This window comes from Acomys minous (genome assembly GCF_964271855.1).
Source record: "Acomys minous genome assembly, chromosome: 2".
Taxonomy (NCBI): domain Eukaryota; kingdom Metazoa; phylum Chordata; class Mammalia; order Rodentia; family Muridae; genus Acomys; species Acomys minous.
Genome location: NC_140484.1, coordinates 53546564 through 53563582, shown reverse-complemented (window position 1 = coordinate 53563582; position 17019 = coordinate 53546564). Strand labels below are relative to the sequence as shown.

Genomic DNA, 17019 nt, shown 5'->3' with positions numbered 1-17019 from the left:
AGGCTGCAACGCTTGGAGTCTCTGCTAAGTGACTGGTGAAGAGGCTGCCATGTTTACTTTGGGGACAGCCATCCCCAGCAGGCCGGGCCCCACCTGTCCCTGAAGCGTTCTGCCTCACCTTCCTTGCACGTCTTGCCATTGTCCCGCAACTGGACACCAGTAGGGCAGGCGCAGGAGTAGAACGGCTCCCGTGGGGACAGCAGGCATAGGTGGGAGCAGCCGCCGTTGTCCTCCTCGCATCGCGTGTGGACTGGAAGAAGAGACAAGCAGAAAGCCGCATCGCAAGATAAGGAACAGCTCCACTGCGCTGCCGCTCATTCCCAGAGAAGCCGTACCCACCGCTTCCTCGTGCGTCCTGCAGGACAGCCCTCAGGTGTCCCTCTGGCCCAAGACCACGCCACCCTCTCGTGACATAAGGCTCTTTCCCCCACGCCCTCCTAGTCCTACCTTACCGCTGACCACACACGTGTAGGGCCTTCAGCCTCGCCAGCGGTTCTGCAGTTTCTCAGAAACCATCCCAAACCTGCCCTGCCCCTGAGGGAACATCTTCCCCACCCTGAGCTCAGCCAACAAGAAGACAAACTTTGAAAGGAAACCACTCTCCCCAGGAAAGTTGCCGCCATGCTTCTACGGAAATTGTCTGGATGGGAGCCCCGGTTTGGTGGACTCCTGATCGCCCAGCAGGCTCCATCCACACGCTCGGGGTGACCACTCTTAGGCCCCTCCCCAGGCTCCCTTCCTTCTAGGCCAGCTTGCACTTCTCTGGAGGGGTGGCCTCTGTGCATACGTGCTTCTGCAGGACAGAGGCCTGGTCTGGTCTGGTCTGGTCTCTGCTTAGCCCTATCTACCTGCTCCCTTCTGCATTGCCTGAGCCGGCTCAGCCTCACTCTGCCCTCCTGCTCAACCCTATCCTGCCCCAGTGACCTGGCTGAGGCTCCCATCCGGGCTAGGTGCCTCCTATCTACCTGCTACCCTGCCTGCATCCGCTGATGTGCCCGCGCCCCCTGCCTACCCCCTGCCGCTCCCCAGTGCACGCACGCACGCGCACACACACTTACAGGGAGGCTGCCGCTCCTGGCTCAGCACCTGAATGTCCATGGGTGAGTAGAGGGCACTGAGGATCTCCTTCCTCTTCTCCCCTGTCCACTTGTTGCAGGCGTGGATAGAGCGGGTCTGCCAGTCCGTCCAGTAGAGTGTGTCGCCAGAGAGCGTCAGGGCAAAGGGGTGAGTGAGGCTGCCCTCCACCACCTTCTGCCTGCAGCAGAAAGGAAACAGGCAGGGGAGTCGAGAGAAGCCCTCTCTCTGGCCAACCCTACCCCATTCTGGAGGCCCCACGGGGGAGGCCAGCACAGACCCCGCCGAAGGAGAGCAGCTGTGAGCACACCTACCCAGGCCACTCCAGCCAACCCTTCCAGGTGTGCATGGGCACTGCCCACACCCAGGCAGCCCCCACGCCTGTGACGGAAACATAAATGTCCCCGGACAAAGGGACGAACTGGCCCCCTAGAGAAGAGGGAAACATGCAGCCACACCTGGAGACAGTTTCCGAGAAGCCTGGGTCCCCAGCCCTGGTGTGCAAATAACTTCCTGCTAATGCAGCCAGATGTGCTCTGTCCTGCAGCTCACAACAGCAGGGAAACGCTTTGAGTCCTTTGCGCTCAGAGTGTCCCACAGAGTGGACATCATGTTTAATGAGATTACGAACACTGGCAATAGACTGCAACAGACGCAGCCAGCAACTGGCGATCGCTTAACGGCCCTGGCCATCTGTGTGGCCTTGGGAACTCCCTGTCGATGATCACCCAGGAGGTGATATGGGGTTGCTCAGAACACTGAGGGACCTAGTATCTGTCCTGGTCGCTGGTGCTATGGAAGAGTTACCTCTCATCGTTATATGAGCTGCTGCCCTCTTGTCATGACCCCGGGTCCAGGGCTCCCAGGCTAGTTGTTTCCCAGACTCTGGGCCAGTCTCGGTCATTCTGGGATCATTTGCTCCCACAGTTCAGTGTCCCCGGGCTGGCCTCATTTCCAAATGCCAGACCAGACCCTGACCAGGCTACCCTGTGAGTGTCCCCACCCAATCCCCACAGAAGACAGGACACAAGGCTGGACATCATCCCAACATGGATGGCAAGTAGGCCTTCCCAGTCTCACCCAAGCCCCCAGGGGAACCCCTAGCAGCAGTCCTAAGCCCCTAAGCCAAGAGCTCCTCCAGTGCAAGAATCACATCAACCTTCCCATGAGGGGCCCAGGACCTGATGTCAACGCCGCGTGTAATATTCGGTCATGGTGTAAGCTACCCCTCACCCAGCACAAAGGTCGCAGCTGTGTCACAAGTGTAGGCACGGTCCAGGGATACGCAGAGCAGACCCGAGAGCTCTACAGCCACCACCAGGCAGGAGAACAGGGCTCCTTATTCATCCACTTGTTTCCTTCATTGACCAAGCACCTACTGTACGCACAGCTCTCTAGCAAGACTGGAGATACAGCTTCTGCTGTGCTGGAGATACTATGGCAGGGGCAGAGCACAGGCAGCAGGGACTGTCCCAGCCCAGCCAGGCCCAAGCCCTGTCCAGCAACTCTGAAATCCAAAACAGCCTGAACACTGAACTTCTTTTCCTTTTTTGGTTTTTCTCAGACAGGGTTTCTATGTGTAGCCTTGGCTGTCTTGGACTTGCTTTATAGACCAGGCTGGCTTTGAACTCATAGAGATCCGCCTGCCTCTGCTTCCCTGAGTGCTAAGATTACTGTTTGTGTGCCACTGCTTCTTATTTGTTTTTCAGATTTATTTTATTTTCATTTATGTGTATGTGTACCTGTGTGCAGGTAGCTGCATCCAAGTGCAGTTGCCTAGGGAGGCCAGAAGAGGGCGCCAAATAAGCCTCCCAGCATGACTGGGAAGTGAACTCATGTCCCCTGCAAGAGACCAAAGTGCTGGCAACCACTGAGCCACCTTTCCATCCCCTGAACAGTGAGATTTTTCTCACTCATTTCAAGGCAAAAACTGGGCACAGATATGGATCAGGTGTATTCTTTTCTTTTTCTTTTAAATACTGTGTGTGTGGTATGTGCATGGGTGGCTACGTGAGTGCCACAGCACCTGTGTGGAAGTCAGGGGACAACTTTCAAGAACTGGTTCTCTGCCTCCCCCATGTGGGTTCCAGGGATTGAACTCAGCAGTCAGGCTTGCACAGCCAGCCTTCTCAGAGCGCTACGTATGTTCCTTCCTACGCAGTTTGGAAGGAATCTTCAATATATTGCTATGGAGACAGTCACATCAGCTGTGACGTCAGGCGTGGTACCCATGTTCTTTCCCAAAGTCACCAAGCAATCCTTTGGGGCTTCAGGGAAGAACCCGAGGCCTGAGTTAAGGAACCTCAACTCCCTGGGGGCAACAGGGTATAGTGGGGAGGGCACCTTGGCCACCGGGCACTCACCGGAAGGAGCCGTCCAGGTTGGCACGGTGGATGAAGCTGAGCTTGGCATCAGCCCAGTACAGCTTCTGCTCCTCCAGATCGATGGTCAGTCCGTTGGGCCAGTAAATGTCAGAGTCCACGATGATCTTCCGGGTACTGCCATCCATCCCCGCCCGCTCGATCCGGGGTGCCTCCCCCCAGTCAGTCCAGTACATGTACCTATTAAGGAGGCAGGGACAAGAGGAGAGACACAAACACAGCTGAGGACTGGTCCCAGCACAGGCCTGAGAGCTCACCCATCAGTCCTGGGAGAAATAACTAGTGGACACGGTCTAGGTTCTTATGTTAAGGAAATAAAATAGAGACAAGTATTGCTTGAAAGGCTTGAAACAAGAACACACATCCACCACCACCACCTCCATCTCCTGCAGCTAAGGCTGGCCTGGGCCCACTGCTCCCCCCACCTACCAAGTGCTAGGGTTACAACCATGTGCCACCACCACGCCTAGGCTCTTTGTTTTGTTTTGTTGTTGTTGTTGTTTTGTACTTATTTTATTTGGGGGAAGCAGGGAGGGCAACGTGTGTATGTGCGCGTAGGTACCTGGTGGGTCTAGAAAGAGTGTCGGATTTCCTGGAGCTGGGGTTATAGCTGGTTGTAAACTGCTCAAAGTGAGTCCTAAGAACCAAACTGAGGCCCCCAAGAAGAGAAGTCTCCAGCCCTGAGGAACATGTTCTGAAGAATATAAACAGACTGGAGAGATGGCTCAGTGGTTAAGAGCACTGGCTACTCTTCTAGACGTCCTGAGTTCAATTCCCAGCAACTACAATTGGCTCACAACAACCATCTATATAGGGATCTGATGCCCTCTTCTGGTGTGCAGGTGTACATGCAGTTAAAGCACTCATATACATAATATAAACTGTATAAAGAATAAAGAATATAATACAAACTGTAAGGGCTGGAGGGATGGTTCAACAGCAGCAAGAGCACTGGCTGCTCCTGCAGGATCGGTGCCCAGCACCCACATGGAGGCTCACGGCCCTCTGGCACTCCACTCCCAGGCGATCTGACACCTTCTTATAAACTCAATGGGCACTACACACACACACACACACACACACACACACACACACACACACACACGGTGCACGTACATAAACACACACAAAACACCATACACATAAAACTAAAACCTTTAAGTATATACTTCTATATACATACATACATTTACACACATATTTGAGCTGATGAGATAGCGCACCAGGGAAAGGCACTTCCTGCACAAGCATACAAGTCTTAAGTACAAAGTGAAATCCCCAGAGGCAGAGGCAGGCAGGTCTCTGTGAGTTCTAAGCCAGCCTGGTCTACAAAGCGAGTCCAGGACAAGCAAGGCTACACAGAGAAACCATAACTCAAAAAAACAACAACCAGAAAAAAAAAAAACAACAACAACAAAGCAGGATGGGGTGTAGCACAGCAAAAGAGCAAAGAAAAACGATGCCTCTACAAGTGGAAAGAGAAACCGATTCATGAAAGCTGCCCTCTGACCTCCACAGGTGTGCCATGACACACCCACATCATCATCATCTAAGGACAGAGGGCTGGCGCCAGCTCAGTGACAGAGCTCCTGCCTAGCAGACCTACAGAAAAGAACAAAGACCAGGGTGACTCCAGTGCCACAGAAGACATAAGCTGCACTGGACATCACTGACCAGAGTGATGTGTTGCCTATGGCTCTCTACGCTTCCAACTCGCTCTCAGTTAAGAACGGGCTGTGAGGACCTTCCCCTCTCCCTACTGGAATACTTCTCATTAAGGCCAGTGTAGCCATGCACTCCTGTCATCCCTAGCACCAAAGAGACTGAAGAGCAGGCGGTCACTGGTTCAAAGCCAGCCTGGATTACACAGTGAGTTTGAGGCCCGCCTAGGATAGACGATGATGATGCACGTGAAGCCACAGTGCATATGCACGAGAGAAACAGCAATGGCCCCCAGGAGGGTCTGTGAGGAGGTGGCTTGCAGAGACTCGTGTTAGGAAGTTCCCACCAAGGGGCCCATGGCAGATAGCTGCAAGATACTCCATTGCACTCCTTACTGTGCCTTTACATGTGCTGAGCCCAGACACCAGCAACCAAGATGACAAGAAGACCCAACCCGGCCAGTGCCCAGAGAAATGTGACCAGAGGGCGTATACACGGACTACACAGCAAGGCCCATGGAGAACCACATCAACTTTGAGGACACAAAAGTGGCAGACACAGGGCTGGAGAGATGGCTCAGCGGTTACGAGCACTACCTGTTCCTCCTAAACGTCCCCAGCAACCACATGGTGGCTCACAACCATCTATAATGAGATCTGGTGCCCTCTTCTGGCCTGCAGGGGTACATGCAGGCAGAACAATGTATACAGAATAAATATTTTTTTAAAAAGTGGCAGACACAAGTTTGCTCCGCCCATCCTTCTGCACACTGGCTCCAATCTAAGCCCGCTTCCTGCCTATAGCCCTGGTGAGATGGAGCCCAGTGACACTCCTTGGCACGTCCTGGGCTCAAGGCTTACAAGCCTTCCCTTGTCTTCTATGCATGTTCTCTCTGGAATCAGGCTGGTCTCCACATACCTTGCCCCGCCCCCCTTTCTTCTGAAGTAAATCATCGTTCATGGAGCTGATCCAGGGGCCTGTGTGGTCTATAACATGAGCAATAAGCTCAGCTGGGAAAGGGAAAACGAGGGCACGAGCTGGGCATGGTAGCCCTTGCCTGAAATCCCAGCACCTGTAAGCCTGAGACGGGATCACATGGGTTCCAGGCCAGCCTGCGCCATAAAGCCCTGGGGTGGGGAAGGCTGCTCCTGTAACAATGGGCACAGCGTGAGCCACAGGGGCTTCAGCTGTCTCTGGGGATAAGGGGCCTCCTCACCGCTGTGCCACCGCCCCTCCTTCCCAGCAGGGGTCTTAAGTGAGCCAGAGCCATCACCTCCTCCTAGAAGAACTACGGGGACATCATCCAAAAGGGGACGCAGGGGAGCGAGCGGTGGACTGAACAGGCGCGGCTCCTCCAGACGTACACGTGTTTGAATGCTTGGCCACGGGGAGGGGCACTATTAGGGGCCTTGTTGGAGTAGGCATGGCCTCATTGGAGGAAGTGTGTCATTGTGGAGGCGGGCTTTGGGGGTCATATATGCTCAAGCCCCGCCCAGTGTGGAACACAGACTCCTTTTGCTGTCTGTGGATCAAGATGTACACCTCTAAGCTCTTCTCCAGCAATATGTGCACCTGCAAGCCACAATGCTTCTCGCCATGAGGATATGGGACTAAACCTCTGAAAGTGCATGCCAGCCCCAATTAAACGGTCTCTTTCTTTTTTTTGTTTTTCAAGATGGGGTTTCTTCTCTGTGTATCCTTGGCTGCCCTGGACTCACTTTGTAGACCAGGCCGGCCTCGAACTCACAGTGATCCGCCTGCCTCTGCCACCACGCCCGGCTCTAAATGGTTTCTTGTATAAGAACTGTTGTGGACATGGCATCCCTTCACACTAATGAAATGCTAAGACAGAGGAGCATCATGAAAATGTCCCCTTCTCTGCCCTGCTCAGTGGCCAAGCACCTAGCATAGGAGAACCCGTGTGTCAGCCACTGCAGGGAAAGCCAGCCCGATGCCCCTATTAGACAGATAGGGCTAAGGCAGGTGGACTTCCCCCCCCCACACACACACACACACAAGCAGCAGCTCCAGACAGCAACCTGGATGTTAAAGGAAGACCCAAGCTCGGAGGATGTTTCAGCCTGTGGCAGCAGGGCCAGAACTGAGATGGATTCACTGGGCATGCTGGGTACACGTTCCTTCCTCCCTTCTCTCACTCCTACAGGCCTGGAACTAGCCCAGGGCCTTGCCATGCACTGAGAAGGTGAGCTGTTCCTGTGATTCCCATCTGATGCGCTGTGCCCAGAGCTAAGGCCAAGCAGGGAAATGAGGTTAATGCTCCATATTTTTCCCCAGCTCCTGACGCCTGCAGGCTTCCTTAAATGGGGAGCTAGAGAGCTGCTGGCTCAGTGGGGACAGGCCCACGCCAGTTCCAGGACTCTGCAGGGCAAGCTGGCAGGACTAGAGGCCATACCCTTTTCCCAGAGAAACAAGGCAGGAGCTGATTTGGAGTCAGGGTGCAGGGCTGCAATGTTGGGCTAGTGCTACAAGGCAGTACCCGCTGCACTCCTCCCTAGAGGCCCAGGAGCCCTTGTGGACCCATCTGGATACGCAACAGGGCTTTCCCAGGCGGAGCCAGGGTCTTCCCAGCCTCAGAGCCCTATCTCCCTCTGCCACTGCTGGCCACCCAGTCCTGTGGCTGTGCACAGTGGGGTGAGCATTTGAACAGCCATCCTTCTCCACGGTGGCTGCGGTAGGATTCCCTCATCTAAGGAAGGAGGCAGTGGTACAGGAAGGCACAAAGGCATAGCAGAGGCTCCCACTGAGTGGAAGGGAGAGCCAAGCTTCTCTTTTCCCGCGCCCTTTCACTCTCCCCACAGTGTAGGCCACAGCTTTCACGCCCTTATTTATCCAGGGCAGAGGAAGGAAGCCTGAGACGTCCCTTCCAGGGCAGCAATGCCAAGGTCAACACTGGCCCTGGGGCAGCACTTAAAAGGAACAGCCACAGAAGTAACCCTGGGAAGAGCTTCTAGGGAAGAAGTCAGAATTAAGTACACAAATGCACTGATCAAACATTTAATAAGGACAGTCCGGGCCAAAGTAGCTGACTGGATCCCAGGACAGCATAGGCCAAGGCAGCCTAAGTGAGACCAGAGAGTGCCGAGGAGTCACAGCATCTCTACACGAATGGAAAGAACCCATCCAGGCCAGCATCTCCCAGCAGAGTCAAGCATCTCTCAGCCATCATGGCTAAAAGTAAAAGGATAAGGGACTGGAGCGCTGCCTCAGTGGATAAGACACTGGCTTCTTCTATACAGGGCCCGGGTTCGATTCCCAGCACCCACGCTGCAGCACACAAGCTTCTGAAATTCTAGTTCCAGGGATCCAATGGCCTCTGCAGGCACCCGGCATGTACGTGGTACATGAACACACACACACACACACACACACACACACACACACACACACACACACACTTTTTTTTTAAAGAGAAAAGTAAAAGAGATAACAAAACTGTGCACACACGAAGTCTTTTGGGAGCTGGAGGGAGGGCATGCGTGTTACAGCAGCAGCATTCACCCAGCTCGGGGCTGTTAGTGTTTTCATGTGGCCTGACAAGGTCACAACAAGGTCACACCACCTCTGCTCAGATGGGGACACAGACAAAGCATCATGTCACCCTTGCCAGCTGCTCCTGCCTTCAGAATAGAACTCAACCCTAGACACGTTCTATCCCCAACCCACTAAGTACACCTAGGCCAAGCCGCTGTCCACCACTGCCATCTGTAACTGCTGTCACGGGGCCAGGGCCCAACCCAGAGGCAAGGAAGCCGGTGAACTGGAGCCCTCCCCTCCCCCAAGTCTAGTCTTCTCTCTCCCACGGCCTTTGCACTGGTCGTTCCCTTTCTACAGCCAAAAGCCTGGAGCACTGCCCTATTCCCAGACCCTGCCTTACTCTCCTGGTGGCACTTACTCCTCTCAGACATACTGTGCCTGTATCCTTTTGTCCCCCACCCCCACCAGTACCCCCATAAGGGCATGGGGGCCATGGAGAAACCCACAGCCCGAGAACGGGCCTTCCTGGCCAGTTCATGAACATTGCACCTGGGCATGTGGAAAGGTAAAGATGCGGGGGGAGGGGTGTGCACAGAGGGGCCCTGTTGAGAAGTGGGGTACTAGCCCTCAGTCTGTTTTTTATCATCCTCTCCCACAGACCAAGTTCTGGGAAGACTGCCGGAGTGCTGAAGGCTGAGATTGCTCACCAGGTAACACAGTGCTAGTCCTAGGAAGATGGCCTAAGTCCTGTACAGCTGTGGGTGAGGGACCCACAAGGGCTGGTAGCCACTAGTATGCCACTCCAGAAAAAGAAATCCCACTTACCTCTGGTGTGTATGAAATGCATGCACACTTCTTCACAAACACATGTGATCACCCACAGATGTTCCATCACACACTCAATCACATGTACATGATCACTGGTGCACGCACGCACACACAATGACTCATGTATATCTGTGCACATGCAACAGTCACATAGACTCATGTACACAAACTTAATAACCCTTATGTATAGTTATACACACATAAATGCATATACATTTTCACATAAAAAGCACATTCATACATGTGCACAGACTCTCCTGCAGACATGCACATACGTGCACATATTCCCATAAACACACACTCACAAACAAGCACAATCAGGTACAGCTAACACTTGCACACAATCACCCCTGCACACACTCGTGCGTGTGAATAGACATCCTCACATAAAACAGTCACACACATCCATGTACTGCTTTCACCCAAATTTCTCTTATATACTCTCATATATACCCAGACACATGTACGCACACACACACACATACACACACACACATCTGGGCTTCTGCACAAAATATGTGGCTCCAGAAGCCACACACTTTAGCTCCCATGTACTCAAAGGCCAGCTCTGTGACAAACAGGTGACTTCGGCCACACAGTTTGGCCTCACCTGGTCTGCTCCACAAACTGCCTAGACCAAGCAGTGGCAATCCTCCCAGTGCACTGTGCAAACACTGCAGCCAAGCCCAGGAGCACGTGCACAGCCCACGCCAGCTCTCCCTGCCTAGCCTCTGCACAGCCCACAGCCAGCCTGAGGAGCTCACTGAGAAGGGCCACAAGAAGGCGGTACCACCAGGTTCAGACAGCACCCCGTTGCCAGCGACAGCCGGAAGATGGGCTTAGGATCCCTGGCAGGGGCAGAAGGCGGAACGTGGGGCAGTGGGAGCCTAGCCCACACCAGGCCTGGCTGCACAGAGCACCTACAAGGTTTACAGCACAACAAACAGGCAAGGTCCGCAACCCACATCATGCTTCCTCATCTGGGAAATGCTGGCAGGCATCTCTCAGAAGCTCTGGGGACACTAGAAAAACTGAAACGTTGGGGGGAGGACTGGGAAGAGAAGAAGGAAGGGAAACTTCGGTCAGGATATAAAGTAAATTAATATAATGATAATAATAACAATGATGATGATAATAATAATAATTAATAATAAAGCAGCCAGGTAATAATAATAATAATAATAATAATAATAATAATAATAATAATAATAATAATAATAATAATAATAATAATAAAAAAGCAGCCAGGCATGGTGGCACAGCCTGGAAGCACTCAGCTTCCAGCACTCAGGAAGCAGAGGTAGTCAGATGGATGTGAGTTCAAGGCCTGCCTGCTCTACAAAGCAGGTTCCAGGACAACCAGAGCAATACAGAGAAACCCTACCTTGGAAGAAAAAGAAAAGAAAAGAAAAAAGAAAAGAAAAGTTAAAATGTCAAATGAGTACAACACAACCTATGGCAAAAAACAAAACCAGTACGTATGTCTTGCCTAAGAAATGTGTCTGTGAGTCTGTCTGACTGTTCTCACAACTGAGCCAGCTTAGAACTTCAAGGTCATGGCCACACAGGGCAACCTAGATAAGCATCCCTGTGCCCCACCCCAGGGCCAACTCTGAGAAAAGAGGGATGGAGGAAACTGTGTCTGTCTGGAGAAGCCCCCTTCCAGCCTGCGACTGAAGGGCATTCACTATCTGACTGTTGGTTCCTCCTAAAGTGGCCTTCGTTGCTGCCCTGAGCTTTGCAGGGTAGAATGAATTTGACCAACAGACAGGCAACTTCCAGATTCACATCCAGACAGGTACCCATCTCAGCCAACAGTCACAAAAGGCGCACGAGGTACCTGAACTTCGCTGGGTCATCTGTCCTAGGTGCAAAAAAGATATAGCTTTAAATCCACAAGCATTACTGCTCAGGTGCTGTCCACCTTTTTCTTTTTGAGACACGGTGTAGTGGTTAAATTTTATCTGAACCTGACACCAGCTACAGTCATTTTTGAATTGGGCTGTAGGTGAGCCCATGAAGCTTTTCCTTGATTGGTAATTGATGTGGGAGGGCCCAGCTCATTGTGGGCAGTGCCACTCCTGGGCTACAAGAGAGCAAGGTGACCAACCAATGGAGAGCGAGCCAGTAGCTGTTCAGTTCTCGACTCTGGGTTCCTGCCTTGAATCCCTGCCCTAACTTCGCTGGGTGATGGGGTGTGACGGGAGTCCTGTAAAACCAAATAAACTGGTTCATCCCCAAGTTCCCTTTGGTCACAGTGTTTTACCACAGCAATAGAAATCCTAACTAAGATACATTGTCTCTCACAGGGACGTGGGGCTTGACAATTAGACTATGCAGGCGACCAACAAGCCTCAAGGGGTGCAATGCCTCTGACTCCACAGTGCTGGGATGACAGACATGCACCAACACCCCAACTTTTTTCTTTCTTTTCTTTTTTCTTGTTTGTTTGTTTTTGTTTGGGTTTTTTTTGTTTTTTTTGTTTTTTTGTTTTTTCGTTTTGTTTTCTGAAACAGGGTTTCTCTGTGTAACAGAGCCCTAGCTGTCCTGGACTCATCTGTTTGTTTGTTTGGTTTGGTTTTTTGAGACAGGGTTTCTCTGTGTAGCCTTGGCTGTCCTAGACTCACTTCGTAGACCAAGCTGGCCTTGAACTCACAATGATCCACCTGCCTCCCAAGTGCTGGGATTAAAGGCTTGAGCCACCCTGCCCGGTATCCTGGACTCATCTGTAGACCACGCTGACCTCGAGCTCACTGAGATCTGCCTGTGTCTGTGGCATGTGCCACCATGCCTGACTTCTAACTTTTTTCTAGGAATGGTTACAAGGCAATTACTTTGCCATCAGAGGCATCTCCCCAGTTCCTTTGCATTTTAAAGACAGTCTTTATAGCTTTATAGCTTTGTAGCAACCCTCCTGCCTCAGCCTCCAGAATGCTGGGTTAAAGGTATGAGCCACCGTACTTAGCTAAACCTGGCATGGTTTGTAGTCCAGGATCTGGAAGGGAGGTGATTCCTAGCTCCCCAGGACATCTCAGCAGCCTGCCACAGAAGAAACCCTCTACAGAAGAAACCCTGGTCCCCATGCCCACCATTAGCCCAGGAGGAAAACAGGTTTACCCGTGTGCAGGATCCAGGGCAATGGCCCTTGGCTGGTCCAGGTCTTGCCAGAAGAGAACCTTACGGGACGTCCCATTGAGGTTGGCCACCTCGATGCGGTTGGTCTCTGAGTCTGTCCAGTACAGCTTCTTGCCAACCCAGTCACAGGCCAGGCCATCGGGTGACACGAGGCCGGAGATGACAATGCTCTGCGTGGCAGTTCCATTCTGGCTTAGGAAGGTCTGTTTGATGGCCTCCTCGCTCACGTCCGTCCAGTACACAGCGCCCTTGGAGAACTGGAAGTCCACGGCAGCTGCATCCTCCAGGCCACTGGCCACAATGGTGGCCTCCAGCTTCACCCCACCGGCATCCACTAGCCGCACATCCCGGCGGTTGGCAAACAACAGGAGCGGTGAGGCTGTGGGCAGAGCAAAGCGTCAGGATGGTTAGCTGAGCAAGAGAGGAACCAAGTCCCAGGAACACGTGGCTCCTTCGGACACCCACCCTGCCCATGACCAGCACCCTTCCTCTGGTCCGCTGTGCCCAGGACCCCTTCCTTCCCATGGTCCAGAGGCTTTCTTGTGAACAGGCCAATACAGGGAGAGAGGCAGGAAGGACCCCCCCAAACTCTGGCCCTGTTGTTCCCCAAACTGCAAAGACCACTTCCCCACTTCATCTTGCTCTCAGAAGTTCAGGTGGCTCTTCAAAGGCACGAGGGGAGGAGGGCAGGGGCGAACGGGGTGGAGGTGGGGGGGGTGGGGGGGGAAGTGAATCATGGAGAAGATTTGTAACCTAGGATTTTTTTTTCTCCAACCCTCACTGGGAGCCAGGGCGGTAGGGGCAAGGCTCCAACTCTGAGTCATGGGGGAACCCACAACACATGCTACTGGGGTCTCCTGTTCCAGTGGGGGCGCAGACACTGAGCAAGGAGGTAACCAAGACCTTGGTGTCAGGTTAATGCTGTGAATGGGGCAAACAGAGTGGGGGAGGGGGACACACGATAGGCGTGGGCAACAGTACAGGAGAAGGATGAATGCAATCAAAGGTGCTCAGGGGAGGCCTCCCGTGAAAGAGATTAAAAGCCATGCAAAGTTCCTGGGGCAGAAACACACAGTAGCAGCATTCGTGAAGACAGAATGCAGCAGAAGCTGGTCCCATGGGTTCCTTCCCTACCAGGTGACTTTCCTGTGTGCCCAGCACCTCTCAAGGCACAGCTTCCGGCAGATTAGCGGCCCTAGCTGTATATCCTCCAGGCACATAGCCACACCCTTCATAAAGAAGCATCGAAGTGACCCTGTGGTTTCCGGCTTGAGCACTGAAAGGTGACAAGATGGGCTCCCAAGAAAGTATGAAAAGTAAGGGGACAGTGGGCCTCAAAGCTAGGAAGGGGCAGCCAGGAAGACACAAACATGCACCCCAGGGCTGCAGCAGGCACCTTAAGCTAGCTGCACTTTGGAATCTCTGTCCTGGGAAAGGTTGCATGCTAGGAGCCAAGCCCTGTGGCCCAGCTTGCACCACACCTAGGACCCTTGAGATCACCAGGAAAAGCTCATGGGCCATCCTCTAGGGGACAAAGATGATGCTGGGACAAACCATCTGGACAATACCATAGCACCTGTTGCATTAAAGAACTGTTGCATAAATGGCTTAGCAGTTAAGAGCACCTGCAGAGGACCCAGGTGCGACTCCTAGCATCCACAAAGTGGCTCCCAATGGGCTATAGCTCCAGCTCCAGAGGACCCAACACCTCTGGTCCCTGTAGTCACATGCACATACCCACACATAGCCACACAACTTAATAAATCTTAAAAACCAGAGGGATGGCTCCTGAGGAATGATTTCCAATGTTGAGCTCTGGTCTCCACAAGAACATACTGCACATGTGTGTGTGTGTGTGTGTGTGTGTGTGTGCGCATACATGTGTATACACACACACACACTCACCACATCACTATGAATCCATGTGCCCTGGTACTGAAGGCACGAGAACACTCACTGGTGACAAGCTAATAAAGGCTTGGTCTACTAGAAGAGTCTCTGCCTCAAGACTGGTAAATATGTATTTTCAGACGCTAACTCTGAATTCCACTTCTGTTGCTAGGAGGCTATCTGTGCAAGCATTGTTTTGGAAGCTGTGTATGATAAGGCAGGAGGCCAAACAGCTAGGGAGGGTACCAGTAGGCTCGGGGTAGTTCCTCACTGGGACCCAGGGTCAGCAGCACCCGCTCTGTGAAATGAGTCGGGTTCAGGCCACCAACACAAGAAAGCTCACCTGGAAGTTGCTGATGGTGAGGGCTCCCCAAGCCAGGATCAGCACCACTAGACTTGGAGTTCTGGGCTTCACTCTGGCCTGGCTCCTAGTTGGGAGATCCAGAGCAAGAAATTTTAATGTTTGAGTTGCCATGGTGGCACATGCCCAGGACATGGAGAAGACACAGAAGCAGAAGAATCAGAAGTTCAAGGTCATCCGTGTGTGTGTGTGTGTGTGTGTGTGTGTGTGTGTGTGTGTGTGTGTGTGTGTGTGTGTCAAGGCCAGCCTGGACCTTGTCTCAAAACAATGACAGCAAAGAGTTAATGTTTTGAAAAGACACGGCTGACAGCTGAACAGGTCAAATTCCCTATGACATACGACAGACTCCCTTGGTCCACTCTGATGTCTATGGACATCCCACGCCACCAGAGATGTTCAGCACCTACAAACAGAGAGGGGAGCTAACAGCTCCCAGGACCCCATCAAATCACTGTCAAGAGGAAAAACACCAGCTCAGGCCCCCTCCTGCCTTGGGCACCAGGCCCTGCGGTCAGTTTATCGTCCCTGCCACAGCAGAGTTGGGACTCTGAAAACCCTGGTGCCAACAATCCCATTTTAACCCATGTAAGTATATCCAATATTTATATATAGAATTCGTAACAGATGGTTTGCCTTCCACTCCAATAGCCCATGTTTTACACTGTTTACGTGGTTACCCCCAAACAAGGCCCAATTCCAGGTAATTCAACCCTTTGCTGCGACCCCGAAATAAAGAGCAATCTTGGTCCATGCCTTATTTATAATCACAAAGCGTTACATTGCGCCTCTGAGTGCTCGAGAGTGGGCAGGAACCTGTGCACACATGGTGGGCGGGGGTGGAGCTTTTGTCTGCTGTTCACGTACAAGAAGCTACCAGCTTAGTTGGAGAGCATGCACACACATGCACAGTCACAGCGTCTCACACTGCCTAAGCCACGAGCCCCAAGGAGGCGGCGCCAGCCGTGGGTGGACTGTGTAAGCTTTCTGAAAGTGAGCTGAGATCTCAAAGAAGGAAGACGACACATAAATGGGGACCACACCCCAGAAAGACATCAAGCTGCAGCTGTGCACCTCAAATCCATGAATTATACTAATGGGACACACCTTGGCCTCCTTGGCACCTAAGCTTTGGCTGCCTACCAGTGTGGAATACTCATAGGATCATTTGCACACATCCTTGTATCCTATCCACAGGGCCAGAAGCCCAGTGGACCAAGGACTCCTCCTCACACAGGCTCCACTCACCTTCTGTCTGATGCCCAATACTGCCCATGCCGTGCTTCCTACCCCCCACCAAGCCTATACAATTCAACCGAGACTCTTTTTTAAAAAATGCGTACTGATGCATTGCGTGAGTGCACGTGTGTGTGTGTGTGTGTGTGTGTGTGTGTGTGTGTGTGTCTGTATACGTGTGCCCATGCCTGGTACCTGTATAGGCCAGAAGAAAGTGTCAGATCTCTAAAACTGGGTTGCAGAGAATTGTGAGCCACCATGTAAGTGCTAGAACTCAAACCCTGGTCCTCTTCAGGAATAGCCAATGCTCTTTACTAATAAGCCATCTCTCCAGCACCAAATCTGGGACTTTGTTTTGTTTTCTGAGACAGGGTTTCTTTATGTAATAGCCCTGGCTGTCCTGGACTCACTATGTAGATCATACTGGCCTCTAACTCACAGAGATCCACCTGCCTCTGCCTCCCAAGTACCAGGATTAAAGTCATACACTACCACGCCTGGCTTAAATCTGGGCTTTGTACAGCATTTTATTTAAAGGTTTTTACACAACATGAAAAAATAAAAGCAAGGGGGCTGGAGAGATGGCTCAGAGGTTAAGAGCACTGGTTGTTCTTCCAAAGGTCCTGAGTTCAAATCCCAGCAACCACATGGTAGTTCACACCCATCTACAATGAGATTTGATGCCCACTTCCGGCGTGCAGGCACACATGCAGGCAGAATATAAATAAATAATAAATCTTTAAAAAAAAACACTCAGGTGGAGTTGGAACTAAAAACTGTTATAGCGATATTAAATAAATAAATAATAAAAGGGAGGCTGGAGAGATGGCTCAGTAGTTAAGAGCACTGGCTGCTTGCCCAGATGACCTGGGTTCAATTCCCAGCAATCACATGGCAGCTCACAAATGTCTGTACCTCAAATTCTAGAGGATCTGGCACCTTCAGGCATACATGCAGGCA

At 52.1% G+C, this 17019-nt stretch overlaps 1 protein-coding gene across 2 annotated transcripts in view; it reads right to left on the bottom strand.

Moving 5' to 3' along the window:
• Nucleotides 1-17019, bottom strand: part of LRP5 (LDL receptor related protein 5) — a 104572-nt gene that overhangs the window by 62452 nt on the left and 25101 nt on the right. For both annotated transcript variants that reach the window (XM_084750590.1, XM_084750591.1), the window contains exons 2-5: nucleotides 12558-12954; nucleotides 3438-3635; nucleotides 1059-1255; nucleotides 119-250 (exon numbers count right to left, since the gene is read on the bottom strand). In XM_084750590.1, the coding sequence (XP_084606716.1) occupies nucleotides 119-250; nucleotides 1059-1255; nucleotides 3438-3635; nucleotides 12558-12954 (924 nt within the window). The remainder of the gene's footprint in view (nucleotides 1-118; nucleotides 251-1058; nucleotides 1256-3437; nucleotides 3636-12557; nucleotides 12955-17019) is intronic.